Below are 26,304 nucleotides of genomic sequence, written 5' to 3' on the forward strand. Positions count from 1 at the left end.
AAACTATATACAGTGCTTTTTATTCATTTTCATTTCCTGGTGTTATTGGTGGTAATATTCCCTTCGAGTTGATATCAACATTATTTCTTCTCAAACCAGGCTTTTTCTGTGCACATCCTGGGAAAGGTGCTCCATCAGGTCAGTGTGGCGCAGGGTATTACTGTGTCTCTGGGGCCTGGTCACGCACACCGGAGGATGGTGGGGTCACAGGTGACAGATGTCCTAAAGGTCATTACTGTGCCCAGGGCTCATCAGCACCAGTTCCCTGTCCAACAGGTCATTACAGCAACCAAACCAGAAACAGTCATCTTAGTGACTGCCTGCATTGTCCTCCAGGTTGGAAATCGTTGCATTTTCAAGAAGATAAAGCTTCACTTACATTCTTTGAATTATAGGGTAATAATCCCTTCATATCACATCTGTATCTGCTTAACAGTGTTGCTTATGTTTTTAGGTTTCATGTGTGACACCAGAGGGCTCTCTTTCCCTTCTCAAATGTGCCCAGTTGGCTCTTATTGTCCAGGCGGAAAAAACAATTCAAAAACCTGCTCACCTGGAAGCAGATGCCCACCTGGTTCTGATAGACAGGTACCCTGCTTGCCAGGGACCTACCAACATTTACCAGGACAGGTGAGAAACATGAGGATGAATGGTTGCTTATTTTTAATAGGCAAGGTGCACATACTATACAACTGTCATGACTGTGATCGTGTACAAGCCATATATAGGCTTGATATGGTGTTTTGAAAACTATTTAAAAAAGTAAATCTGGAATAAGGTTAATAACTAACTATATATGATCAACAGAAGGTGGGTTTTTATTTATTGTGAGGCTGGCATCCAATTCTAACATCTGCTGATATTAGTGTAGTTATCATTTTGTATGTAATGTGTAGAAAACTCTGCATCATTTGTTTCTTTACAGCCAGACTGTGTTAAGTGTCCTGCGGGATTTTACTGTGCTGGCTTAGTGGATGTTGACACTGGGCATGTGTCAGGGACTCACACTCCCATGCTGTGTCCTAAAGGACATTACTGCCCATCAGGTAGGTGAAGATTAGTATCACTGCTGTAATACATTCATGAGAAATGTACAAGGTTATCATTTGCATAATAAAATAAAGATATGTGTGACATGAGTGCCAAATACTAAATATAGTGTTGCTCTTGTTTTGTGCGCACACTAATAAAAGACTCTAACACAAAATGGCTTTCTAATTATGTAAATGACCATTATAGAGCATAATCAAGATAAGAGGGGTCTTTACAAACTGTTCAGTGATGTGTATTCAGGGACAATCTGTAGTTATTATACATATTTATCCACAGGAACGCAGGATGGTGTAGCATTCCCGTGCCCAGCTGGCACCTTCAGCAGGCAGATGGGGTTGTCCAATAAGTCAGACTGTGAGCTCTGCCCTCCAGGGAGATACTGCAGTTCCTCTGGATTGGCTGCTCCTACTGGGGTCTGCTCTGCTGGGTAAACACAGGCTAACTAAACACACACTTCATTAAGCGGTCAGCCAGATTAAGAAAGACATTTTCGTTCCCTATATTTTTATACCATCCCCTTCTGTAATTAAATCTCCTTATATGTTCCATCTCTTCCTGTCTGTCCTTCTGTTATCTATTACTTCCTTAATCCCACATACCCCTTGCAATCACCTCTATCCTCATCATCTCTCTGCACTTAGTTACCTTTGTATCCAGGGTTCTTTTTCTCCCCAACCAGAGGATCACCCAACAGGAGGCCGCTGCTCTGCAGGGTCCTATTGTCCACAGGGTACCAGCTACATGATTCCCTGCCCTGCAGGCACTTTCAGCTCCATAGAAGGTGACATGTAATACTGACTAATTACTCCGTGTTTTTGACACTGGAACATTATACCCAGACTTACAGTAGCTTAAGTTACAAACTGTTAAGTGTCTCCTAAGATAACTACCATGTGGAGTTGAAATGTCTAACTTTTATTTTTATTTTTCCATTTTATAATAAATGTATAAACTTGGTTTGCCAGGAGCGGTTTCTTTGGAAGCATGTCAGCCTTGTTTGCCTGGCCACTTCTGTGCCAAGGACGGTCTCTCCTTCCCATCTGGCCTTTGCAACTCCGGCTTCTACTGCAAAGAAGGATCCAGATCTGCCACGCCTTGGGGTAATACCACAGGTGACAGTTTTCTTCCTCTTGCCCTTTACATAGTGTTAATAAATGCATAAAACATGCAAAACTAGTTTTTTTAGTAATGGTATTTGAAATACAACAACAACAACAAAAAGTTAAGGTCATCTGACACAGCTTGAAAAATATCTTTCTGTGCAGAATTTTCTTTCGGTGCAGTCCAGGTTTTATTTAACATTTTCATGCCCTTTGACTCAGCACAGCTGAGAAGGTCTTCACAAAACATTTACCAGTCCCCACTACATCTCTTATTATTTTTCTTTCTGTGATTGCAGAAAATGGCTCTGGCCTTTTAGGTCATTCACTTACCTAATGAGTAATGACATCCAATAAAGGTCTATTGTCTCAGTTACAGGAGATACCCTATCTCCATCCCCACTTCCTGGTGAATCAACCCTGGGTCAGTTCCATGGAGATGTGTGTCTTGAAGGCTACTATTGTCCTAGAGGGAGTGCAAAGCCCAGCCCATGTCCTCCAGGTAAAAAAAAAAACAAGAGACAGTCAAGAAAGACCTTGGAAAAAATAAGGACAAAATTATTTCTATTACTCTGAAAGTTTTGTGATAAAGCTGTATGATGAATATGTTCATCAACAGCATCAGCTATAGCGTTTTACAAGTACGCTTGGTTTTTATTACACTGTCTCCAAAGGTAGTATACAATGACATAAAGCTCTCAGAGGTAAAGTATAATGGCTTATTTATCCAGAACTTTAGAGAAGGTCATAAAACTCAACAGCAGTCCAATAAAGCTGTCATGATGAGCAGCTAGCTACTTAACCAGATGAATTAATGGAGCCTACTACTGTCATTTTTTCTACTTCAGTGTGAAAAATGACAGTTATTCCAAGCTGTGTCTTTTGTATTTTTGTCTTTCTTTGTCTGTGTCTATGTACTTCCATGATCATTTGTTTCCTCCATTCAGGCACCTTCTCTGCGAGGTCTGCGGCTGAGTCCGAGGCGGACTGTGAAGCTTGTTACCCAGGCTCTTACTGCCCTTCATGGGCTCAGACTTCTGCTGACCTCCTCTGTCCCCCTGGGTGGTTCTGTCCAGCAGGATCAGCGTCTGGACATCAGCCAGGTGGAGTACACATCACTGCGGGTCAACTCAGGTTTAACAGTGGTCTTTGCACTTTCATGTAGCATGTGATCACATACAGTATAGGCCAACTTTATCTCTTTTGCTCACTTTCAACTTATCCCTTCATTTTTTGAGACGACATATGTTGTCTTAACTAGAATAACCAGATTGTTTTCATTTTACACGTTTAAATTTGGCATTTAACTAGAATCAGCTCTTTTGTCTGTCATTTTAACTGTAACGCTCTACTTTGAGGCTTGCTTCTGTAATAATCTACATAGTAAAAGATGCTCGAAATATACTAGAGAGGTTTTTATCCCACCCATAAACTATCCTTCTCCTGTTATATTACACGTACACCTAGAGGTTCTTTGTTGCCTTTTTACCTTTTATTATAAAGATGTTTTGCTAATTTGAGCATGAAATGGGGCAGAACCTATAAATAGCCACAAGCTCATGTCTGTCAAGACAAAGCACCTGCTGCTGAGCCCGCTTTCTGCTCTCCTTTCCTCCCACAGGATTGTTGTACAGCGGTAATACTGATAAGAGCCACTGTCCTTTTCATTGCTTTGTTTCCATGGACACTGAGCCTGGGAAAATACACCAGATGTGCTTATTTCATGCATAATTGGTACATAAAAGAAATTAAGAGGACGTGTCATGGCAGCACTATCATTTTCTGTTTTGTTTTGTTTTGTTCAAATTTTGTTTTCATTGTAAACAATGACAGTTTGGATTTTTCATTATGTGCTTGGCAGGTCACCAGTGCCCACCTGGCTATGCATGCCCGCGTGGTAGCGCGGAGCTGACTGGCTGTACTCCTGGCACATTTCAGTCCTTGTCTGGACATCCGGCTTGTAACAGCTGCCCAGCGGGTAATGCAAAAACACATTATGACACATATGTTAAAAAAAATGTTATAAAGAGAGAAATAGATGATGTTTACACTGATGTTAATTATTAATCGAGACATGCTACCTTGTCTAGGTTTTTACTGTCTGAAAGGTTCCTCCATGCCATCTCCATGTCCAATCGGCCACGTCAGTCCATCAGCTGGCAGGATGTCCCTAAGTGACTGCTCCCTCTGCCCCTCTGGCTTTTTTTGTAACAGCAGCGCTCTGACAGAGCCGTCTGGACCCTGCAGCCCAGGTCTGACAGCCCATAATCACCTCGGGAATTCATGTCAGACAACTGAAAGATTGGATTTTCTATATCTTTTCTGTATGCCTGTGCTATGTTAAGCTGTGGCGTCCACTGAATAACTCCGTTTTCCTACAATGTTTTAAACTGTAAATGTTTCAGCGTCCTCTGTGAGTTATCTAACCACATTGTTTACTACAGGACATTTTTGTTCCCCGGGATCCACTGAGCCTTCTCCTGTCTCCCAGACTTATGGAGATGTTTGTCCCATGGGACATTTCTGCCCTCAGGGAAGTGGGTCTCCCACACCCTGTCCTGTTGGCAGCTTCTTTCCCGAGCTTGGCGCACTCTCTCTCCCCCAATGCCGTCCTTGTCCCCCAGGGAAATACTGCCTGAATCCTGGAGCCTCACAGCCCACAGGTGGAGAATTAGACCAGTCATGAGACTGTTATAAATTGTTTTTGAATAGTTTGCAGTTATGGAAAAAAATTAATAAAACTCACAATATTTCATTATTCAGCTTTACCTCAAGTACCCTAAGTGCAGATTCAGGAGTTGCACAGCTCCCATTAGTCATGTCTGCTGAATTTCTGCCCATAACAACCTTTTGGGGTCTCATAAGCAGCTGCTTTAGAGTCTTTTCTAATTCCTCTCTGTGTTAGGTCTGTGTTTTGCGGGGTTCTTCTGTTCTGGAGGTGCAGATAGTCCTACACCTCGAGCTAACTCATCTTTGTCCAGCTGTCTTCTTAAAATACTAGAGGGTTACACCATAAGGACAAACGCCACCTGGATGCAAAACCTGCCCTGCTTTAATAACTCAGGTAATTCTGATAAAATATAGTTTTCTCCTGTTTGTAAAGACACCATATGCTTTGTTTATAAGGGCAGTACATCACTTTGCTCAAACTGGTCTACCACAGTGCAGAGCTTTAGAAGTAGTGATAAATATCCCACAAGACAGTGGCTTTTCATGGTTGACCTTAAGTATTCTGCAATTAATCATTGCCATACAATGTTACATTGTCCCCCCCTGACAAAATGGTTTAATAGGCATTGTAGAGGGAAAAAAGGAGACTCCTCTTTGGCATCATGTCTGGTAGACAAAGATTATAACTCAACTATTTTTCATGCTTTATCTACAATGTTGTGTTACAGGGAGAGACGCTAGTGGGATCAAAGCGGCAGCAGTGTCACGGGAAGATTTAGATCAGACTGTGACTGATTCACAGCCGAGTCTCAAGACGCCACAGTCTGCGTGTTCCACCTACAGAGGAGATATATGCCCTCGGGGTGGGTAAATCCTGGCAGTGAACTTGTGCACTTAATGTGATACTTTAGTTATCTTCATTGCTCATGACATGATAGCCTAATTTTTTTAAAATGGTAAGACACGCAACTTACTTCATCTGATCGGTGCAGCTTGTGTGATGTACTTTGGTTTGATTCCCGCTTAGTCTCGGTTTATTTAGCGACTCGGTCAGAAATTTTAAGGCTGAAATGTTAAATCACATTAAAGTGGTTTGAATGATGAATGCTTAGTTTTAGTGTTTAATGGCTTGCTCTATAAATAAGGAGAGAAATATAGTTTGTCAAATAAGCGCACTAAAAAAACATTAGTGGCAGCACAAAACCCCCCAAATAAATCTCACTCTGAAAGGTTCAAATTCCCCGCCTTAAACCAATGGCAAGGGCATTCGATTTTATTTAAATAGACTTCATTTCCATCTCCCGTCACTTTACATAACAAGGTGACTTTACAATACAGTAGAGAGAATGGGCGATAAAGAGCTGCAGATGGCTGGGTGGTGAGGCACATAAAAGTAACACTGTTGATATACGAGCTTAAAAGAACAGATTTGCAAGTAATAACATTCCTTTAAACGTAAAGGAAAATCTGTGAGGGTAGTTGTGTGAAACAGAAGAAGCAGAGAATAAAAGTTTGAGTGTGAGAAAATCCTCTGTCCCTGGAGGGATCACTTAGTTAATTGGAAACTTTCTCTTGTTGAAGTGTTATCATTTCAGGGACAATGTCTGGCTGATTTTTTTCAGGTTTCTATTGTCCTATGGGCTCTGCTTACCCTCACTCCTGTGAGGCTGGTTCTTACTGCAACCAGACTGGCCTAGAGGCTCCAGCAGGACCCTGTGCAGCTGGATATCACTGCCCTAGAGGCTCTTCTGAACCCCACGCCAACCCTTGTCCCACAGGACACTATTGCCCCCTTGGAACCCGGCTTCCTCTGCCCTGCCCTCTGGGAACTGTAAAAAGTGAGCTGTTGCAGTTTTGTTATGTAGCTGTAATCTGTGAGTAATATAACAAATACATTGTTCTTTGTGTACATTTATTGATTTCATTAACAAAAGAGAAGCTTGTGCATTGTGATTTCTCTTCCATCAAAAAGGAGAAGCAACTGAGGACAAATCAGTAATCCCTGGCTTGTACTCAGGCCATGAACTGATGATGAATGAGTACGCAATCAAAATAGTAAAACGGAGAAAAACAAAACCTAATCCCCTTTGCTCTGAACATCATCAGTTTTCCCACTGACGTCCTTGTTCGAACTGGTGTATACCTTTGCAGCTCAATCATGTGGAAAAATATGAAAACTTCCACTGAAGCATTTCCCCCCCCTTAGGCGCCTATGAATAATTGCAGTCACAAAGTGGCTTAATCGTGTAATTGTATTCTTGTCTTGTGGCAGACAACTAGAATCCTATTATTATATGCTGTAGCTCCTTTGTACAGTTATGAATTAGAAACTGATGAGGGAGTTGGGATGCACTTTGCATTGAAATAACATTGTAATCTATTTAAGGCTTTAATTACAAAGTGATATGGTGATTTTTTCAAAAAGTCTTTTTCTTTTGAGTGAGCTAATGCCCTGTGCACGTGGGTGTGCAAAACAACAGTTTTGTCTTCTTAATCAATTTATGTTGTTCATTTCATTAAAATTCAGATTTCTTAATTTATCACACCCTTACGCACACGAATGCTTCACCATCACTCCTAGATAAACAGTTTAACTACAATGTGCACATTATCCGCCAGGTTCCCTTGGTGGATCCACTGTTGAGGCTTGCCAGCTGTGTCCTCCAGGTCAATACTGTCACCAGCAAGGAATGGCTGAGCCAAGTGGCCCCTGTGCAGAAGGCTACTACTGTCCTGAGGGACAGATCTCTGAAAGACCACAGCAACATGCCTGCTCAGTTGGTCATTACTGTGAGAAGGTCAGCCGTGTAGTGTCAGGCTTCAAGCTACTGTCAGTCATCAATGAATATTGCATGTGATGTCTTTACATAACCCTCCCTCCTCAGCTCTATTATTTTTTCATGACTAGTGCATTACTATAGCAGGTTGGTGTTTCATCCGAGTCCCTGTGCTGTGACTCTGTCCACTGATATTGTTGCACTATGATTACAACTGATGATACATGTTGTTCTCCGCATATAACATCTAATAAAATGATTCTAATGGTTTCCTCAGGGTAGCGCCAGACAGACAGCCTGCCTTCCTGGCACCTACCAGTTCAGACGAGGTCAAGCCGGCTGCGAGACGTGTCCTGCTGGTTTCTATTGTAAAGAGCAAGGTAAAGCTGATGGAACGACAAAGCATTTAGCTGCTGGAGCCCAGATGTAACCTTTTAACTGGGGCGAGTTTTCTAAGAAATCATTGCAAATGTTCCTATTTGAAATGTGCTTGTCAGGAACGACTCTTCCACTTCCATGTGAGAGAGGGTTTTATTGCCCCAGTGGATCAGCATATCAGCATCCCTGTCCATCCGGAACCTATGGAAACATATCAGGACTGGTTGAGGAATGGCAGTGTTTACTGTGTGACCCCGGGATGTACTGCAGAGGAACAGGTACATTTCTCTGGCCATGTTTGTTTTGTTCAACAGATCTTTCTTGCAGACAACTGCTGTTTAAATGTATTGATGTATTGTTGGAAAAATCTATGTACTTTTCTACTCTGTTAATTATATTTGCTTGAAGGGAGGACTACCCCCACTGGGCACTGTGCTGCAGGGTTTGTTTGTGCCGAGGGAGCCAGTGAACCTTCACCGTTAGACAATGTGACAGGATTCCCTTGCCCGCCTGGGTTCTTTTGCCCTGCAGGCACATCTGTACCACAACCATGCCCAAAAGGAACATTCAGGTGGACATCTTTCAGTACCTCCATAAACATCGAATGATCTGAAGATGTAAAACAACACAAATAGTCCAATATTAGTTGCTAAATAGTGCCCATTGTGTGTCTGTTATCATTATTTGAATTATTTCAAATCCATTTACAGTCAAGATGACCCATGTTCAATTCAAATTCCACCTCTGGTTTCAGTGAGCAGATCGGCATTGTTGATCATTCTTCGTGTCGAGGCTGCACACCTGGCTTTTACTGTTCACAGCCTGGCCTTTCTGAAGTGTCTGGACCCTGCTCGCCAGGTAAAAAGTGATGCTCATTATTATGTTATGTCAAATGATTCATTATCCTGCTTGACTTGAACACATTTAAATGTTTCTACTGCTAGGTTTTTACTGCTTAGAGGGATCCCAGTCTGCTACTCCAATGTCAAGTGTATCGGGAGGTGTTTGTCCAGCAGGCCACTACTGTGCAGAGGGCAGCAGTGCCCCCTCACCTTGCCCGCCTGGTTTTTACCAAAATAAGACTGGAGGAAAAAGCAAACATGACTGCAAACCATGCCCTCTTGGTAATCAAATTGTTAATACACAAAACTGACATTTCTGACGATATCCTCACTGTCTGAATGTCTTTGCCAGGCTGGTTCCAGGATTTGCCAGGGCAGAACGAGTGTAATCCCTGTCCCCCTGGGTTCCACTGCCAGCCTCTGAATCCCAGCCCCACCAGAGGGAGCTCTGCCGGAGTCTCCAGCCCTCTGCCCTGCCCAGCTGGTTATTTCTGTCCAAAGGATCAGAGTCCACACAATCAGCCACTCCCGTGCCCCAAAGGCAGCTACAGCCCCTTGCAGGGTCTCACTAGTGCAGGTAAAATACCAGAACCTTTATAGGAAATAGAGACAAGTGCAGTTATGTTGCATTCATGGCTAGTTGTTGTATTTATTTAATATAGGTTGAAGTCCAAGTATGGCAATGAATGCTTGATTCAGACACATGATTTATGGTAATTTAATCAACTATTATTCAGACCTGAGGTTCTTTTGATACTTTGCATATCTGGAAATGCATTTGTTAAAGAAATGAATATGAAAGGAATTATTATATATTAGATACAAAAATATACAGAAACAAATAGGATATTCTAGTTTTAGCTTATTTATCATATGAAAAATACAAAAACAGGTCTGAGTTGTGTTGATGCACAATAGTATTGCTGTTCTTCCTTTCATAGTTTAAAAACAAAAATCAAAGACTACATTGAGTCATTGAGTGAATGTTTACATGCATTTTGTTACCTCTATCTTTCTGCTATGTTATTCTAGTGCCCTCTAATATAGTTCACTTCACACATTGATAGCTTTAGCCACATGCAGCGCCTTCAGAGCTGTGCTGATTGATCTTGAGCTTGTTTTGCCGTTAGAAGTGAAGTGAAATCTGTCATTGTCTGTGTTTGCAGGTCAGTGCTTAGTATGCCCAGCAGGGCAGTTCTGTGGCTCTGAAGGTCTGGTTGAGCCTTCAGGATCGTGTGCTGCTGGGTTTCTTTGTCTGACGGGTGCCAAAGTGCCAAACCCCACTGACAACAGAACTGGATCTCTCTGTCCACCTGGGATTTTCTGCCAGCAAGGTCTCAGAGCAGGTAGATTTATTGGATAATAGAATTAGATACAGTGAGAGTGTTTTGACTAAATTAGTTGGTAACTATTGTCCTTGATGTAAATATGTAAGAAAATTGTGTATGTTTCTGTTCTGTGTCCTGTATCCTGTTTGTTTGTATATGTGTTTTTCTTGCTGCTGTTACAACCAAATTTCCCCTTGTGGGACAATTAGAGATGATTCTATTCTATTCTTCTATTCTCGTCACAAGCAATGAAGTGATCTTACTAAGAGTCCCTGTCTGTACAGCTAAATCTTCTAAATGGCCAGATGGCTACTTTGATGTGCAAAGGATCTGTTTAATATCCAGTAATGACACTTTACATGTTCCTATAGTGGAACCACACCCCCAGTGACACTGTACTTAAACTGAGACAACAGCACATATTCACATGTTACTGGGACTATTCACTTCAACTGTGGATCACAGCCTTTTTCCTTTGCAGTACCTCTAGTGGTCTGTTAGAGTCAGAGAGAAAGCTCAGCAATATCTCTGCTACTTCGATCTATTCATTTGAACTCTATTTAATCTTTATTAAAATGTTAATATTCTATGGTAGCACATATCATGCTGTAGGAAAATCCCAGAATGGCACTGTCAGGGCGCCGGTTTAGCTAATTGGGATGAGCAGGTGACCATATGCTGCATGTCCTCCCCTTTCTCTCTCCCTCTGCTTTTCTGTCACTCTTCATTGTACCCTTTCAAATAAAGCTTACACACTGTAAGTTGTAATTTCTGTATAGAAGTTTGTTTTTCTTTTAATCTCTTGTCTTCTAGGTGATTGCTGGGTGGGCTTTTATTGTGACTGGGGCTCCAGCAAAGCAGATCAGGCTGTGTGTCCAGCTGGTTTCTTCTGCCCCAGTGGAACACCAGCACCGGTGCCTTGTCCTGCAGGAACATTTAGCTCTCAAACAGGCAACACGCATCAATACAACTGCACCATCTGTACCCCTGGATACTACTGTCAAGGTGGGAAACATGGATTTACCTGCAGAGATCAGCAGTAATCCAGAGAGGAATCCATTACCATACTTTGCTAGCAAAATATTTACAAGACTTTATTTTAAATGGATCAAATTCACTTGTGTTCACTGGTTATTCTTTAAAGTCCTTCTTGGATGATTATAATAATCAGAGCAAGCTTTATAATTATGAGGAGCTTATCCAAAGTCTCTTTGTCTCAGCCAAACTAACTGAGACATTTTTAAAGACATTTAAAACTACACAACACTAGGGATGGGTATCGTTTAGGTTTTATCCGATACCAGTACCAAACCGGTACTTTTGAAACGGTGCTTAAAGAATGGAGAACACAAAATTGGTCCAAAAACCTCTCATGTTCAGTTGTTGTTTTTGTAAAAGGATAACAATGTTAGCCTTTTCTGCAGATATAGGGGATTTATGACATCACTCTTGGCTGGAAGCAGTGCTTAATCAATGGAAAAAACACAAACTTCGTCCAAAAACCTCTCATGTTTAGCTGTTTTCCACTTTTTCTTTGGTCATTTTAGCCTTTTTGGCCAGGGTGAAGGGAGTATCTGCCATCAAACAAGAAGACAGCCGCATGTAACTACGACGCGGTGTTTGCTAGTTCACCTTACATGCATTAATGTAATAACGTGGTTAGCATACTCAACGTAAATTACACACGAACAACATTAAGCTACTCACGCAGAGAAGAACGGCTGCTGCTGCCATCGTCATCCGTCATCATTTCTGCTACACTGGCAGGGCTAGGGGCCAGGACTCTCCTCTTCGGGTTTTTGGGGGATGTTGCTAACTCCGGGTCCAATAACAGGCAACCCACCGCAGTAGATGTGCTCGGTGTGAGGTCTCGCAGCAAGCTATCAAATACGGCACATTTCTCGGCTTTTAACAAAATGCTATACGTCGCCAGGTGTTTCATCAGATTCGAGGAGTTACCTCCTTTGACAGTATCACAGTATCAGCTTAAAGCACTTGTTGCAGGCTGCTGAGTTTGCATCTTTTGCTGTGAAATACAGTCAGACTTTGACCGCTTCGCCTTGGGCATTTTTAATCTGTAGCTCTGCTCTAAAAGAACGTACGCACCTGGGCCTGCCTACTACGCTTGCAAAGGTAAAATGATTGGCTAGAATCCAAAGTGTATGACATCTCAGGAAAAAAAAGCACCGAAATAAAGCACCGAAATGTGCGCTGCTTTTCGGTCTGGTTACTACCGTTTATGTCAGAACCGGTGCCATGATGGCACCGGATACCGGTACCCATCCCTACACAACACGGACTTTCCAAAGTTGCTAAATTTCTTTGTTAATTGCATCTCATTAGATGGACTGTGCCCGAGAGAAGTGAAGAAGAGAAGAGACAGGGTTGAGTGGGTGGAAATGCATGTCAGGGGGATTTGTGACAGAGGCAAGAGTAAAAGGGAAGATTTACAAGATGGTAGTGAAACCTGCCATGATGTATGATTTGGAGATGGTGGCACTGACAAAACGTCAGCAGGCAGAGCTAGAGATGCTAAGATTTTACTGGCAGGAAGGACAGAATTACAAATGAGTACATCAGAGAGTCAGCTCAGGTGCAGTAGTTTGGAGACAAGGTTAGAGAGGAAAGGCTGAGATTTGGTTTGGGTTTGGGCATGTGCAGAGGAGGAATAGAGGAAATATGTTAGCAGCAAAATGAAGAAGAATAAAAAGAAAATATAATGTGTGTACTTATTCTTTTTCTTAATGTGGCTCAGGTGAAGCTACTGTCCAGCCTGTGCTGTGTCCTATTGGTCACTACTGCCCTGCAGGTCTGACTCTAGGACTAGAGTTCCCTTGCCCACCTGGCACTGTGCAGAACCACCTCGGAGCGTCCAGTCCTGAAACCTGTCTCTCCTGCCCTGCTGGTACATAAAAACATTTTGCTTCACCCTGACCACTTTATGACCGCTTATTTTATTTCTAATTATTGTTATGATGACTTTATTTTATTTATGTTGCCTGCAGGAATGTTTTGCTCTCAGTCTGGGCAATCCCAGCCCACAGGTCTCTGTGAAGCAGGATACTACTGTCCTGCTGGATCAACCAGTCCAAACTCTACTGAGTATCAGGTGATGTTTGTCCTCTGTGATGCTGGCCAGTAAAATATACCTAATGATTTTAGGGGACCTTCAACCTTTAACTTAGTATTACAGTCTTATTTGTGAAGAAAAAACTCTCTTTTGGCACGTCATAAATGGTCTTCCAGTGGTACCATCAGGTGTGATAGACACTATAAGAAAAAGGGCCACATTTCCAGGATACCTTCTGCAGTGAAATACATTCTTCTATTCTAACCCTGTAAAGCCTAAACCACAATAAATTGTCATAAAATTCATTTTTTTGGAAACTGAAGTGTTTTTTAATCTAGTGGCACATTAAATAATGCAACAATGTGCAATTTATTGCTCACAGTAGGACGGCATGTATCTGATTGTATACATCAGGCATTTCCATGGAAAAACAAAAATCACACAGATGATGTACAGGTGTAAAAAAAAGTCATGTATCACATATGATACACTATATTTTTTTATTTCTTTTATTTAGATAATTAAAACTTTTTCTTACTTTTTTCAGGGAAATTCGTCTGGAAGTCATCTTTGTCCGCCTGGCCTGTACTGCCCTGCAGGCACTGGCTATCCACTCCCCTGCCCTGTTGGTTCTTTCTCCATCGCTCAAGGACTAAAGGGAGTTGATGAATGCACACCCTGCCCCCCTGGACTGTTTTGTGACAGTCCTGCAATAGCAGAGCTTTCACAAGCGCTCCCGTGTCAGGCTGGGTAAACACTACTATTACTCTTCTACTTTTCAATTTCAAATCCACTCTTTCTCAGAGTGGATAGTGACTTTTTTAAAGGCCTTTTAATGTCTTCCAATCACTTCAGTGTCTGCCAGTAGTTCGGTTTCTTTCTCTTCTGGTATTAGACTGTAAATAAGAAAACTGGAACATTTAGGCATATTGTGGAGGAAAATTAAAACACAGAACAATTCAGATACGTTTTTCTTGGCTGCTGCTAGCTATTAAGGACTCCTGTTTTTTCATGCAGTTTAACCTGAGTGAATTAATAAAGCCAGACTTTGTGCCATGAGCTGCACTCTGCCGTACTGCAAAACAAGAAACACACACACACACACAAAACATAATTTGAAATTGTGGCTGAATGATTTCCCCTCACTTACAGTTTTGCTAGTGGCAGCTTGTGCCAAAATCTATACGCAGTTTGTTTTCCTCTGTTTGTGCCTACAGGTATGTGTGCTTGGGCGGCAGCTCCAGTCCCACTCCATCCAATGGTTCCCATGGCTACCTCTGTCCTGCTGGCCACAGCTGTCCTATTGGCTCAGCACATGAGGAGCCCTGTGAGCCTGGCACTTACAGTCCTGCCCCGGGAGCAGCCCGTTGCTTATTATGCCCCAAAGGAACCGTGTGTCCATCGTCAGCCACTAAAGAGCCCTCCGCCTGCCCCTCTGGTGAGGATGGTAAAAATAAACGTTAAGTCAGTCACAAATTAAATATTTTTAAACTTTTAGGTATAGCAACAGTATTGTCCAAATTTGTATTTTTGCAGTAACATAAAGTAACTGCTTTCTCTTTAGGTCATTTCTGTCCTGCTGGGACAGCCCTGCCTCAGCCCTGCCCTTCAGGTACTTTCAACAATCAGACAGGAGCCCACACGCTCTCTGCCTGCACACCCTGCCCCTCTGGACTGTACTGTGGCTTATATGGAGCCTCCATACCACAAGGTGAACAGAGATTAAAATTTTGATTTAACATAACTTTGGCTTTTTAGCCAAATACTCACATCTGTATCCTCACATGGCATCAAACTGGTAGTGTCACCATTTTCTTTTTTTCTGTCCAGGTTTATGTTTGCAGGGTTATTTCTGCCATGGTGGAGCTACGGAACCAGCCCCTCACAGCTCTGAAAACTTCTCCAGGAATGGCCCTTGCCCTGTGGGCCACTACTGTACAGCAGGGTGCCTCTCTCCAATTCCATGCCCTCTTGGCAGCATTCGCAACTCCACTGGTACTTCACTAATGTTTGCACATGTCATGAAAAGGCATTTCCATGCAGCTGGATTTGAATTTCAAAGAGATCCACTTCCGATCTCATGCTGTCTGCTTCCCATTATCTCCTTCACGATATTCTCTGACTGTTATCTATTGTGCACCCATCATAGGAGGTGTGTCCATGGAGAGTTGTTCTACCTGTCCTGCTGGCCACTACTGCTCTACAGACGGTCTGGCTAGCCCCAGTGGTCCTTGTGCTGCTGGTTTCTACTGCCCTTTTGACTTCTCTTCAACTACCCCATATGCATTCCTCTGTCCCAAGGTAAGGTTGAACATATAGACTCCTCTCCAACTGAATTACTTCCCCATGTCTTCTCTATTATTTTCCAGACACATCTGTAATAAATGGTTGTGCAACATTTTTAATATCAATTTTCTGCTAAATTGGGTGCCACTTCTCTGATGTTCCTTCACCTTTTTCATTCCAACTAAGGGCCACTACTGTCTGCAAGGTTCTGCCATGGCCTTGCCTTGTCCCACAGGAGAGTACCAGCCTAACCAGGGATCAGACAGCTGCATTCCCTGCAGACCTGGTTTCTACTGTGAGGAGGCCATAGTGGGAGATCCACTACCCTGCCCACCACATTCATTCTGCCCTGCAGGTATGCTGAAAAGAAGCTCTTGACAATAAAAGATTTAAACTTTTATTTATAGCTCACTGACATATTCATTGACATGAGACCAATATTAGTCTCATGTCTTTCTTTTGACAAGAATGTTAACCCACTTGGTTTATTTCAAAATCAAGATGAGATGACCAATAAAGGCTTTTGTTTTATCCCACCTCTTGTTTTTCTTCTAGGAACAATGGTACCTCAGCCCTGTCCTAATGGGACATACACCCTTTCAGATCTGGGAGGTTTACAGGAAGAGAGAGAGTGTTCACCCTGCCCTCCAGGAAAGTTCTGCAGGTACACAGTCCCATGCACGTCTTGCACCCTCAAATATTCAGAAACAGTGCACTGACTTAGATAAACATACAGCTAGGCCCATGCACACCTTGTGTATACAGACATATTTATTAATTTTATTTATTTAAGCTTTATTTACCAGTAAGTCCCTTGAGAATAAAATCTCTTTTTAAGGGAGACCACGCCAAGAAGGCACCCCAATACAAAATTATAAATTTACAAATGAAAAATATATATTGATAAATAAATAAAGGAAGTCAGAGTCAACAACAAACATAACAGCATACATACACTATTGAACCAGATACCCTAAACCCCAGTTCCAAAAACAAAAAGCAAAATCTGGATGGTACCATATGTTGCTCTAAAAGTTGTATATGCCATTTTGTCCCAGTTCAGCTTCTAAATAAGATTTGGCCCAGAGAACTGAGTCTGACTAAGAGAATATAATGCCTTGGATAGATCAACAAACAAGGCAGAAAAATGCATTAACAACATAATTTGTAACCCACACATATTATGGTACTACGAACTGATCTAAAGCCATCAAAGAGCTTATTTCAAATACCAGAGTTTTAACAAGAGTGGAAAGTTTAGCTATAATTATTTAAAATGAAACTTTTTAAAAGGGGAGAACACAGGCTGCTTTACAGGTTTTAGGGCGATATTAGTCTGGACACTAAATCACCCTAAAATCTGGAGTAATAATAATATGAAGAACAGGCTCAGCAATTGCGTCAGCTGTTAGCTTTAGATGACGGGGAATCAGATTGGCAGGTCCAGATGACTTTTTTGGATGAATGGATTTCAAACCTTTTGAAGAAATTGATCTAAAGACAAATGGGTTCTTTTGATATGGAGGTAATAGATGAAAAAGACATGGAATTCAAATTAGAACTCTGAGACCACATTTTCATTAAAAACAGAACTAGCTGATAGAAAATGTTCATTAAGATACCCAGCAATATCAGCTTTACTGATAATTTTAACCGAGTTAATTAAAACATGGAGCATGACAGCAACTTTATCTCTTTCAATAATTCAGAAAGGTTATTGCGGTTTTAAATGGATCTTATGTAGTGCTGTGATTTGGATTTTCAGATCGGAGTTGGACATTTCTTTCTTAAAACTCTGTAGGTTAGCTTTGTTCATCGATCTTCTCTCCTAGAAATCCTATATTGCTTTATAATAGCGTCCATTATTTTAATTGTCATTATGTCAAAAATGTTGGCATGCAGGCTAAACATCATGCATTATATTAACTCTATATGACAAATGCATAGCTCATATAAAATTGCTGGTTCTTAAGATTTTCAAAGAATGAGACCTAGTAACATAAATTTACAGATTTAATTTTAATAATTTATAAATTATTCATAAATTGTTCTCTTAGCCATTTTTAATTACTTTCAAGTAATTAAGATTTTGTAAAGCATCAAAAATTACAGCTGATCATGCTTTTAACATACATTGTATCTCCACTGCCCTTCCTGTCACGATCAACTCTTTGAACACTGTAATCATCAGTTACAATGCTCAAAGACAAACACTCACTGTTATCACATCAGAATGCACAAGTATGTCATGATCAGTAGCCACGGTTCACTGCCAAAACTAAATGACTGCCTTCATATGCATGATCGTAATCAACTCAGAGTAAACATTAAACCAGAAGAGATGATGTTATTATCTTTGTATTTGTTAAATGGAGCATACGTTTCAGATTCTTCTAAATTAATTATGTGTGCATAGGCGTATGTTTCTGTCTGCATGGAGTGAATCTTGTGGTTTTATGTACTGACTAACTAACCGTATGTTTCCTTAGGGGTGGTAAGATCCAAGGTGTTTGTGCTGCAGGGTATATCTGCGTTTCTGGAAGCACAGATTTCACCCCTCAGGGACCAGTGTTTAACTTAACCCAGTGCCAGTGGGGTGTGCAGTGTGCTGGACCGTGTCCACCAGGTGCAATATGTATATATAGAGAGAAAGATATATAATTTTAAAAACTAACAATGTAGAAGAAACTACCAACAAATCAATGTTAATGCTTTTATTCTCAGATTATTTGGCTCAGATCTCTCCAGATGTAGTTTAGCTAAATAAATTGTTAAATACCAAATGTTTCCTTTATTCTAGGTTTCTATTGCCCCGAAGGCACAAAACAGGCTCAGTTGTGTCCTGCAAATACCATCAGAAGCTCCCCAGGAGGTGCCAGCCTACAGGATTGCTTACCTTGCCCACCCCAATATTGGTGCAAATCTGGTATGAACTGAGTGAAGTTTTGTAGCCATTTTAATCAACTATTAAGGGTAAAAATACTAAATTTTAATCAAGATACTTGAATTTTCTGATCTGATGAAAGGGAATAGGAGAGGCTGATCTCTTCTTGTAGCATAAAAATTGTTCGTGTATATACCAAGTATCTGAAACCTGTTTTCCTCCTAAACAACTTTTTGTGATGTTTGCTTGCAGGAGACCCAGTTGCTCATCTGTGTCCTGCTGGTCATTACTGTGATGGTCTGCCTGGTGGCGACTTTGTTGGAGGGACTGGTGCCAGGCCATGCCCTCTCTACACTTATCGAGCTTCTCCTGGAGCACACAGCAAGGGGGACTGCCTGCCATGCCCACCTGGTTCACACTGTAACAGCACAGGTCTGATACGCCATATCCTCATGTTTTAAAAGATAAACTCAAATTTAATCTATAAATGTAACAGATTCCTTTTCCTTCCCTGTAAAAGCTACACATTATTCCATTCTGTTACAGTGTGGTGCACTGTAATACATTTTACAATACATCTGTTATCTTTTTTTCTCTGTTGGGTTTTAATGCACATCTGCAAGGGCAATTCAAAGCCAGCTCCTTTCAAGACTGCATTAATGTCAGTATACAGTATATGGTGCACATTATCATAGTTGTGCCTAAACTATGAATGAAGGAAATATGATGTGAGGGAAGGCATTGAATTTTAACTGTTCACCTAAGGCCACATTTTCAAATAAAAAAACAACAACCTTGTTTCTGGTCTTCTCACAAAAGTTCATGGTTGGCACTAAATCATATTGTTGCTTTAGCTAGTGGATAATGTGTAGCAGGTTGTTACGGTCCTTTCTTTTGCTGCCTATGTGGGAATTAATGAAGGCTTATTAAAAAACTTCTGTTGTAATAATTTTAGCAAGCTTTGTGGTTCATATGTCTGTCACACTATATAGTGATTTGTTGTTTTTAGAAAATGGTTGTTGTTGTAGGGCAGACAGACTACTCCAAATATCCCTGCCCACCTGGCTTCTGGTGTAGTGGGACTGGGCCTCCCATCCTCTGCCCCGCAGGCACCATGAGGCAGCTTCCGGGAGCTGCTGCACCCAGCCAGTGTGAACTCTGTGCAGGGGGAACCTTCTGCCCACACCCCCAGGATACAGGAAAACCTAACGTGGAAGGGATACCCTGTCGGGCTTCCTATCAGTGTCCTGTTGGTGGGTTTGTCAGAATAGCTTTATGTGAAAGCTCCTTTTAGCCTCTGGATGCGATGTCTGAACCATTTGAAATTCCTTCCTTTCCAAACATAGCAGTGAGTATTGTAACAAGTGTTTGATAATAATCTAGGTGCGGTTTCAGAGAGGCCATGCAGAGCTGGATCGTACTGTGGACCCCAAACTGCTGAGCCTGAAGCCTGTCCAGAAGGTTATTTTTGCCCTGAAGGATCTCATTCCTACAACAGCCCCAAACAACTGTGAGTACACGACAGCTCTAACAAGCTAAATCTGGCACAAAGGCAAGTGTCCACTCTGTGTGATATAAAAAAACAGAGAGGCTTTAAATGATGAAAGCTTCATAGGTTTTGACTGATTCTACTTCATGTGGTTTAAAGCTTTATAAATAATCCTGTTACCATGCTCCACAGCTGTCCATTTCCATACTACTGCCCAGCCAACAGCTCTTCCATGAAGTCTTGCGAAGGCGGCTCTATGCCTGCCAACACTAGTGGGCTCAGAGGGTCCAAAAACAGCTGCTGTATTGTGTGTGAGGGGGGCACCTATCGTCCATCTCTAGCCTCCATTCTGCAATGCCTTCCTTGTCCACCAGGATACTTCTGCCCTCCGGGTACTTTATATACGTTTTGGCAGGAATTTTTCATCATCCTAAATGATCTCAATTGTACAGTATTTCTCATTTCATACACATTTAATGCAACAGGTGCAGACAACTACAAGAAAAACCCTTGCCCTCTTGGCTATGTCTGCCCTTTGGGATCCACTCAGCCGATATCCTGCCCACCTGGCTCATTCGGCAACCTCACTCGTGCTGAGAAAATGGATGACTGTCGCCTGTGTCCAGAAAACACCTTCAACCACCTGCCTGCCCAGAAGGCATGCTTCCCCTGTGGTAGCTCCTCCACCTCACAAGCTGGTTAGAGCAGACTGATTAACAGACTGATTTAAAAAGTTTTTATAGTAAACTTTGTTGCGAGGAGTTGGAAATCAGGACCACAAACTGCCATGCCGTGTGTCGCTTGCTTTCTCAGGTTCTTTTTCCTGTACCTGCATTGGCAAGAACCGTGCTTTCCAGTATTCAGATGGTTCATGTTTGTGCAGAACTGGCTTTATCTTCTATAACGAGCTGGATTTTAAAATATCTACTGCCGACAGTGAATTGGACTGTCAGCCTGAGGTCAGTTAAAACCATTAAGGTATTTGGTTTAATCTATGCATTTTTTCCTCAATAATGCGTCTATTGACTCAAAAAACGTACACTTCAACTTGACAGTGTGAAGTCTAAGGATCTTGGAAAGAAAAGCGTCTGGACTTCTTTGAGTTGCTTGAAGACGTTTCACCTCTCACCCGAGAAGCTTCTTCAGTTCTGAATGTTCTTGGATGAGAGGTGAAACGTCTTCAAGCAACTCAAAGAAGTCCAGACGCTTTTCTTTCCAAGCTCCTTAAACTACGATGACCTGGGTGACTGAGACCCTTCACAGACATATTGACAGTGTGAAATTTTCTAATTTTCTTTTTGTTCCCGCGCAACTCTGTAGACTCACCGCAAAACACCATTCATGTGTCTAACGTTGAAAAGAGCTTTTCATGAATCACATGAAAAGCTTTCCTCTTTTTAACCAAAAAAAAAAAAAAATCCAGTCAAGATTTGAAGTTTGACTGACTCCCTTTGCAATACGTTTTGCCTTCTTTTTGTCATATTGAAGTATGGAGAAGACTATACTATGATGTAAATGAAGGTTCAATCACACATGATGCAACATATTGCAAAAACCTTGTATGCCCTTTCGGAAGTCTGAGTTTTTGTTTGTTTCAGGTGAACAGACGATGTGCCACAGGAGAGGTGCGCTTGGCAGCATCCAGAGAGTGTGTGTCACCGTCCCTCCACTCCTGCAATATCACCTGTGGACCACATGGAGGAACTCTGGATGCGGAGATGGGCATGTGAGTCACCTTATCACCTTTTTCCTTTACCAAATCATGTAAGTCGAGTCCGATTTACTGTTGCTCTGTAAAAACTACTAAAGTACATCTAATAAAGAAGTGAATTAGGATTCTAGCTGGTATACAGCCTGATATGTTGCCTTTCTGTCTCTTGCCTTATCTGCACCCCAGCTGCCAGTGTGAGCGATACGTGTCTGCTGAGGAGCTTTGCAATACATCCTGCCTTTCCAGACTGCCTCAGCTCTCTGCTCAGCTTTCACCAGATGGACACCTGCTGCTCAACATCAAAGAAAGCCATAGCATGGTCTGGGCAAAGGTGATGGAAGGTTAACAATGGGCCACTGACAACCGTTGATCAGCTAAACCTTGCAAGGATATCCAGCTATCCAATTCAATTATTTCTCTTATAATTAGTGATCAGTTACTCTAAATGTGTGTGAGGAGGAGTGAGAGGAGGGATATTTGAAAAACAAGTACAAATACAACATTAGAACTGTACTGACGCAGCCAAGAGACTCCTCACACTGTAGGGTTTAGCTACATCAATTAGTAGGCAGAAAGCTTGGCACAGCATTTAACAAGGTTTCGGCCAGCCTCAGCAGGATGGGAAAAAATGTTGCAGCTGCAGATTTTGTGATATCATTGCATATGATGAAGTGACAGTGATAAATAATGAAGTCTGCTCACCATCAAAGAAAAAATATTTTGTTATTCCAAGTTATTCCAGCAAGAGGTTTTTTCATTTTCTGTGAGTTTCATCATATATACAGTGTTGTGCAAAAGTCTTGAGCCACCCCTCGTTTCTTTATATTTTGCCAGATTTGTGATTTTTAAAAGTTGGCTTGAGTTCTCCAGGTTTTCTGTTTTTCCAGGGTTTTATTTTAACATTGCCTTTTTATTTGTATCTTTAGGCACTTTGTTATTCGCAGCCTGTCACAAAAACACATATGTTGTTTTCCTATTTCTTTGGTTGAAACTATGAAAGATCCCAACGATAACAATTTAACAGACATAAAACAGTAATTTTTGCACCCACATGCCAATTCCCAAGGAGTTATTGGCTGAAAACATGACATATGACAGCAGGGTATGCAGTGTGTTCTTAAAAAATGAGGAAACTGAACCAAGTGGAGGACCAGCAAAGACGGGCTAAGCCTAACAACTTTCTGTAGCATATATGAAGTATCTTCAAGTCATTTCCTTTAGAAATAGGAAAAAAATCCAACAAAGTCCTGACACAGGACCAGAGAAATGCATGTGGCACTTCTCATCAGACATGGTCTCAGCAGAAGGGTGTCTGTCAAGAAACCATAGTCAAAGAAGGGAACAGGAAGAAAAAGCACATGCCAAATTGTACTGAAGCTGTCATCAAATTTTTGTCAAACTGTATAAAGCAGGTCCCAATGGAGCGTCTATAGACATCTGTATATTTATGTTGGAGGCTGTGTCATGGTTTGGGACTGCATTACAGCCTGTGGTCTTGGAATCTTGTCAAAATTGATGGAACCATGCAGAAAAGTACTGTCACATTTTGATCCACCATGCAGTACCACCTGGAAAGTGTCTGATTGGCAGCGGCTTCACTTTCCCCAAACACACTGCCAATGCAGTAAAAGCATAACCGGTAAAGTAGATGGAAAACCACACAATGGCACAGTGTCGTTCCTTCCCAGAGCTTGGACCTCAACATTACTGAGGCAGTGTGGGACAATTTTGACAGAGAAAAGAACAAAAGACATTCAAAGACACGCTTTGAATGTCCTTCAAGAAGTCTGGAGAACAACTCTTAATAAGAGGAAATCTTGCCAAAGAGAGTTCAGGTTCTAAAATAATAAAGGTGGCCATGCCAAATATTAACTTAAGTTCATTAGAATTCTACAAACTGTGTTTTTGCCTTAAATAATGTATATATAAGTTCCATCTACTGTAATGTAGTGTAGTGTAGTGGCAAGTGAAAGGTAGCTGGCTTTGTGGTTGCGTCAGGAAAAGTATAAAACTGTGCCAAATCAAGCAATTTGCAGAGCTACCCCACCTGTAACAAGGGTGCAGCCAAAAGCAGCTTTATACTGTATTTCCATTAATGTTTGTACATGTTTCACCCCCAACCAATCGCAGCAGATGGATGCTCCTCCCTGAACTGGAGGTTTCCTCCTGTTAAAAGGGAGTTTTTCCTTCCTAAGTGGTAGCTCATAGGGTGTTGTTTGATTGTTGAGGTTTTTCACACTGTTATTGTAGGGTCTTTAACTTTCTTACCACTGAGGTGACTGATGTTATGATTTGGTGCCATGCATATAAAATTGAGTTGAATTGAAAATTTAATTGAATCTCTGCACCTATTTTCCTAATAAAACATAAAGAAATAAAGGTGTCTCAAGACGTTTGCACAGTACTGTAAATGTGCATGTTATTTGTCTAACAACAAAAATATCAATTTTCTCAAGTTAAGGATATTTTTATTATTGTGACCAAGGTGTAGCGTGGCATTACTGTGAATGTGTATTGGAACACATACTGAACACTACATATAAATAAAAACTGACAAATATCAGCAACTGGAAAAACTATAGTTTTACAGTATGGCACAATTGTTTCTTACATTATGTTTTCTCTCCAACATAATAGATACAAAATAACATGCTCCTTTCTAATGTTCTAGGTTGTGTTATTTCCTTTTATTTTCAGAGAATAACAAATATTTTAGGACCAGATATCCATTTAAAGAATATTGGGAAAACACACTTGGTCCAGTTTGACTCCGAAGGAGTGTTTGGTTGGATTCCCAAACAAAAAGATGTCATCAATCAGTTTCTGTCAGGTCCATTTGTTTTCTGTATCTACCACCAATTAACTGTAAACATTTTGGCTTTAATTGGTTGACAAAACTGTGCAATATGTGACACAGTGCTATCTCTTCACAGAGCCAATAGAAGTCCTAAAAACAAGACCCAGAAATAGAAGAGACACAGAAGATCTGGCTGTCTTACCTCGAATCCCCAACCCTATTGCCTGTCTTTTCTCTGGTGACATGCTCATTTTTCATCTCACCATCAACCACACAGGTACAGCTTTTTTTACTTTTACCATGGTTTTATCAAAGTGTGTGATTTTTTTCTTTTTCTTTTTTTAAACCACCGTCCTCTTACTTCTAACTTTGAATTCTCTTAGACCGCCATCTCAGCCACTTTCCAGTTTATCAAAAAGACCACCTGTTTAACAGCAACCCCAGCTGGGACTTTGGTGCCTTTAGGCATCTACAGATACTCATGAAGCAAACAAACTTTAACTCCTCAAGGTAATATATCCTCATATAACTGTGGTCCCACAGTGTCGTCATCTTATGTTCTAATTTGTATTCCTCTTCATCATCTTTCCATTGCCAGGTTTGCCCATGTTTTTTCTGAAACGGGGAAGTACGTGTTTGTTGACAGTGTTATCCCAGAGTGGAGTCTGGTAGTGGTAGTCAGTGAGGAGGGGACAGAGTGTGGCCCCAGGGCTGCTGTGTTTCAACCCATGACCCCAGCACAATTGGTCAAGCACGGGATTGTCAAGAAACACAGACTAAACCTTCTGCCCGACTGGGGAGTGATTGCTGGTGGGTATTTGTATTGCTGACTAAGTGTTTACAGGGGTATTATTGTAATGAATTAGCTTTCACCATGACACAATGCTGACTGTGTGCAGGGATCCTTAGTCTGCTCTTGGTTGTGGTCGTAATTCTGACCACTACAGTATTAGTTTTGCGACCTAGCAAAGCAAAGCTTGTCTCCCAGTGGAGGATAAAGCCAAAGTGGCGCAGCCTCGGGGAGCCTTTCTGTCCGGTGGAGTGTGCATGCAGCAGAGAAAGGTATACTGGTTTGACAGCAGTGCTGACGTTGTGTTTTAAAAAATACATAAAACACTTTTAAACAAGTGAAAATAAACAAAATTCGAGTCTTTGTTTTTCAGCTTAGTGGTCCCAAGCCAAGGTGATTTCCTTGGTAGTAGAGGTGTTGGAGAAGGAGCAGAAGCTGAGGAGCCTGCTATTTCAAAAGGAGGTAAGCTCCTTGTTTAATACTGTCCCATTGCTTTTTTTTTTTTTTTTTTATCAAACACTCTATGGGTTTTCAAGCAATTGCAATAACTGTGTCAGAGCGGTGATGGAGAGTAATTTTTTGGCCTGCTGGAGCCTAAACATGCTCTAATTTGTATTCAATTAAATATGGTATCACAGTATATGAAACTTCAGTCTGAAATGCATTTAAAGTCTACTTTTATGACTTACTGCAAATATGTTTTATCAAATTCACTAAATAAATTTTCTGTACCTCTTGGATGACTTGGCCAATAACCAAAAACTAAAAGTTTTCCAGAAAACTTTCACTAAAAACAAACTTCGGCAGCTCCCTTTTGTCGACCTTTCACTACATTTGCCTTGTTTCTTTCTAACCTCTGATAGTGGAGTTGACGGTAATGTTTCTCAGTTGACGCCTATTGCATTATTCATGCAGCTTGATTGGGCGTTTAAATGCCAATTGGCCTAGCCATTATGAAACCATCACGCATGACCAGCTAGCAGTTAACAGCCTATTCCACATTTGATTGACGATAAAGAAAATAATGGCTTATATCATACTGTAATGGCTTGTGCTGTTACCACTAAAGAAAGCTAGACCGACTCCACTAAATTACTATGGAGCCAAACTGAGCTTATAATTTCAATGT

The 26,304-nt window shown here is 41.3% G+C and overlaps 1 protein-coding gene across 1 annotated transcript in view; it reads left to right on the top strand.

The window, feature by feature from the left end:
- LOC118454550 (uncharacterized) overlaps window positions 1-26,304 on the top strand; it is a 53,114-nt gene that overhangs the window by 20,528 nt on the left and 6,282 nt on the right. The window contains exons 41-88 of the mRNA XM_087851632.1: window positions 100-336; window positions 455-630; window positions 926-1,046; window positions 1,330-1,480; window positions 1,695-1,834; window positions 2,019-2,165; window positions 2,533-2,655; window positions 3,101-3,256; window positions 4,015-4,131; window positions 4,244-4,405; window positions 4,598-4,816; window positions 5,059-5,217; window positions 5,552-5,686; window positions 6,446-6,661; window positions 7,443-7,621; window positions 7,878-7,980; window positions 8,098-8,256; window positions 8,387-8,549; window positions 8,733-8,836; window positions 8,923-9,102; window positions 9,173-9,397; window positions 9,987-10,166; window positions 10,962-11,153; window positions 12,904-13,053; window positions 13,154-13,257; window positions 13,766-13,968; window positions 14,436-14,656; window positions 14,783-14,929; window positions 15,049-15,213; window positions 15,368-15,519; window positions 15,691-15,859; window positions 16,060-16,168; window positions 17,994-18,130; window positions 18,305-18,430; window positions 18,641-18,820; window positions 19,417-19,641; window positions 19,772-19,898; window positions 20,070-20,269; window positions 20,363-20,575; window positions 20,691-20,836; window positions 21,476-21,603; window positions 21,775-21,919; window positions 24,286-24,418; window positions 24,522-24,662; window positions 24,769-24,895; window positions 24,984-25,195; window positions 25,285-25,447; window positions 25,549-25,637. Coding sequence (XP_087707758.1) covers window positions 100-336; window positions 455-630; window positions 926-1,046; window positions 1,330-1,480; window positions 1,695-1,834; window positions 2,019-2,165; window positions 2,533-2,655; window positions 3,101-3,256; window positions 4,015-4,131; window positions 4,244-4,405; window positions 4,598-4,816; window positions 5,059-5,217; window positions 5,552-5,686; window positions 6,446-6,661; window positions 7,443-7,621; window positions 7,878-7,980; window positions 8,098-8,256; window positions 8,387-8,549; window positions 8,733-8,836; window positions 8,923-9,102; window positions 9,173-9,397; window positions 9,987-10,166; window positions 10,962-11,153; window positions 12,904-13,053; window positions 13,154-13,257; window positions 13,766-13,968; window positions 14,436-14,656; window positions 14,783-14,929; window positions 15,049-15,213; window positions 15,368-15,519; window positions 15,691-15,859; window positions 16,060-16,168; window positions 17,994-18,130; window positions 18,305-18,430; window positions 18,641-18,820; window positions 19,417-19,641; window positions 19,772-19,898; window positions 20,070-20,269; window positions 20,363-20,575; window positions 20,691-20,836; window positions 21,476-21,603; window positions 21,775-21,919; window positions 24,286-24,418; window positions 24,522-24,662; window positions 24,769-24,895; window positions 24,984-25,195; window positions 25,285-25,447; window positions 25,549-25,637 — 7,656 coding nt within the window. The remainder of the gene's footprint in view (window positions 1-99; window positions 337-454; window positions 631-925; window positions 1,047-1,329; window positions 1,481-1,694; window positions 1,835-2,018; window positions 2,166-2,532; window positions 2,656-3,100; window positions 3,257-4,014; window positions 4,132-4,243; window positions 4,406-4,597; window positions 4,817-5,058; window positions 5,218-5,551; window positions 5,687-6,445; window positions 6,662-7,442; window positions 7,622-7,877; window positions 7,981-8,097; window positions 8,257-8,386; window positions 8,550-8,732; window positions 8,837-8,922; window positions 9,103-9,172; window positions 9,398-9,986; window positions 10,167-10,961; window positions 11,154-12,903; window positions 13,054-13,153; window positions 13,258-13,765; window positions 13,969-14,435; window positions 14,657-14,782; window positions 14,930-15,048; window positions 15,214-15,367; window positions 15,520-15,690; window positions 15,860-16,059; window positions 16,169-17,993; window positions 18,131-18,304; window positions 18,431-18,640; window positions 18,821-19,416; window positions 19,642-19,771; window positions 19,899-20,069; window positions 20,270-20,362; window positions 20,576-20,690; window positions 20,837-21,475; window positions 21,604-21,774; window positions 21,920-24,285; window positions 24,419-24,521; window positions 24,663-24,768; window positions 24,896-24,983; window positions 25,196-25,284; window positions 25,448-25,548; window positions 25,638-26,304) is intronic.

Source organism: Neolamprologus brichardi, chromosome 14, assembly GCF_056152115.1.
Source record: "Neolamprologus brichardi isolate AB-2024 chromosome 14, ASM5615211v1, whole genome shotgun sequence".
NCBI lineage: Eukaryota > Metazoa > Chordata > Actinopteri > Cichliformes > Cichlidae > Neolamprologus > Neolamprologus brichardi.